This window comes from Nicotiana sylvestris, chromosome 11 (assembly GCF_000393655.2).
Source record: "Nicotiana sylvestris chromosome 11, ASM39365v2, whole genome shotgun sequence".
Taxonomy (NCBI): domain Eukaryota; kingdom Viridiplantae; phylum Streptophyta; class Magnoliopsida; order Solanales; family Solanaceae; genus Nicotiana; species Nicotiana sylvestris.
Window position 1 is genome coordinate 125,169,754 of NC_091067.1, and position 2,400 is coordinate 125,172,153.

At 43.2% G+C, this 2,400-nt stretch overlaps 1 protein-coding gene across 1 annotated transcript; it reads left to right on the top strand.

Moving 5' to 3' along the window:
* The first annotated feature begins 1,403 nt into the window (after positions 1 to 1,403).
* Positions 1,404 to 1,769, top strand: LOC138881614 (uncharacterized mitochondrial protein AtMg00860-like). Its single transcript, XM_070161852.1, has one exon. The coding sequence runs from the start codon at positions 1,404 to 1,406 to the stop codon at positions 1,767 to 1,769; it is 366 nt and encodes a 121-aa protein (XP_070017953.1).
* The last annotated feature ends 631 nt before the right edge of the window (positions 1,770 to 2,400 follow it).

Sequence of the window (2,400 nt, forward strand, 5' to 3'; positions counted from 1 at the left end):
ACATTGGGGATTAGGCAACCAAGGCCCACTTCCATGAGGTTACAAATGGTGGATAGAACAATGAAGAGACCATTGGGGATCATTGATGATGTGCTAGTTCAGGTCGACAAGTTCATACTTCCCGCGGATTTTGTGATTCTTGACTGCAAGGTTGACTATGAGTGTCGATCATATCGGGGAGACCTTTCCTAGCTACAAGGAAGGATTTAGTTAATGTGGAAGCAGGGGAGCTCACCTTCCAGGTGGGTGATGAAAAATTTGTGTTCCATGTCTGCAAGTCAATGAGGCAGCCAAATACCAACGAAGTATGTTCATTTGTGGATCTTGTGACCGAGGTAATTGTTGATGACACCAGTGATGTGATTAATATGGAGGACCCTTTAGAAGTTATGTTGTTGAACCATGATGTGACTGAGGATGAAGGCTTAGTTGAATGTGTCAATGCTTTACGAGGAATGGGTTCATATATATATGAGCCCCGAAAACTTTCCTTGGATCTTGAGAATCGGAAGACTCCACCAACAAAGCCTCAATCGAGGAGCCTCCCACATTGGAGTTGAAGCCTTTGCCTTCACACCTTAGGTATGAATTCTTGGGCCCTTTGTTCAACTTTACCTGTTATTCTTTCTTCGTGCTTAACTTACGTGCAAGTAGATGCCACCCTTGTGGTGCTCCAAAGAAGGAAGAAGGCAATTGGATGGACTTTGGCTGACATTCAAAGCCCCGCCTTTTGCATGAACAAGATTATACTAGAGGATAATGCCAAACCCTATGTAGAACATCAAAGGAGGTTTAATGAGGCCATGCAAGAGGTCATCAAGAAGGAAATTATCAATTGGCTAGATGCATGGGTTGTGTACCCTATTTTGGATAGTTCATGGACTTCATCGGTACAATGTGTGCCAAATAGGGGGGGGGGTTTGACTGTGGTTACAAATGAAAAAAATGAGTTGATCCTCACTAGGACTGTCACTGGATGGAGGGTATGCATGGATTACCGGAAGCTGAACAAAGTGACCCGCAAAGACCATTTTCTATTGCCCTTTCTTGACCAAATATTGGATAGACTTACCGGGCGTGCCTACTATTGCTTTTTTGATGGGTACTCAGGTTACAGTCAGATTTTGATTTCACCGGAAGACCAAGATAAATCTACCTTCACATGTCCGTATGGCACATTTGCATTCTCACGGATGCCATTTGGTTTGTGTAATGCACCGGCTACCTTTCAGTGGTGTATGGTGACAATATTTACAGATATGTTGGAGGACATCCTTGAGGTGTTCATGGATAATTTTAGTATTGTGGGTGACTCCTTTGAAGAATGCTTGGGTAATCTTGACAAAGTGTTGGCCCGATGTGAAGAGACTAACCTAGTGCTTAATTAGGAAAAGTGCCACTTTATGGTTGAGGAAGGCATTGTCCTCGACCATAAGATCTCAAAGAACGGTATCAAAGTGGACAAAGCGAAGATTGAAGTGATTTCAAAATTCCCTCCTCCCACTTCTGTCAAGGGAGTTAGGAGCTTTCTTGGGCATGCGACGCTCTATCGTCGGTTCATCAAGGATTTCTCAAAAGTGGTGAATCCCTTGTGCAAGTTGTTGGAAAAGGATGCAAAGTTTGTGTTTAATGATGATTGCATGAAAGCTTTTGAGTTTCTCAAGTATACATTGACTACCACTCCCATCATCACCACACCCAATTGGAGCTTGCCATTTGAGCTCATGTGTGATGCTAGTGACATTGCGGTAGAAGCGATTTTGGGGTAAATGATCAACAAGATATTTTATCCGGTCTATTATGCAAGCAAAACGAGGAATGACGCCCAAGTAAATTATACGGTAACCGAGAAAGAGTTGCCAGCCATTGTTTTCACCATGGAAAAGTTCAGGCCATATCTCATGGGTACCAAAGTGATTGTGCACACTGATCACGCGGCACTCCGTTATTTGATGACAAAGAAGGACTCTAAGGTTAGGTTGATGAGATGGGTTCTTTTGCTTCAAGAGTTTGACCTTGAAATTATTGATCGGAAAGAGAGTTAAAACCAAGTGCTGGGCCACTTGTCTCGCTTGGAAGATGAGAGGAGGCCCTATGATGGCCTCGAAATTAATGATTCGTTCCGGGTGAACAACTCTCTTATGTCTTTGAATAATATGCCTTGGTTCGCCGATATGGCTAACTTTCTTATGACCGGCATTGTCCCGAGTAAGCTCTCTTCTAACCAAATGAAGAAGCTTAAACGAGACAGCTTGGATTATTATTGGGACGAGCCATATCTTTTCAAGATTTGTAATGATGGTGTGATTCAGAGATGTGTTCCGGAAGAGGAGCAAATGAGTATTCTTGATGCTTGCCACTCCTTGCCCTACGATGGTCATCATGGTAGGGAGAGAACTA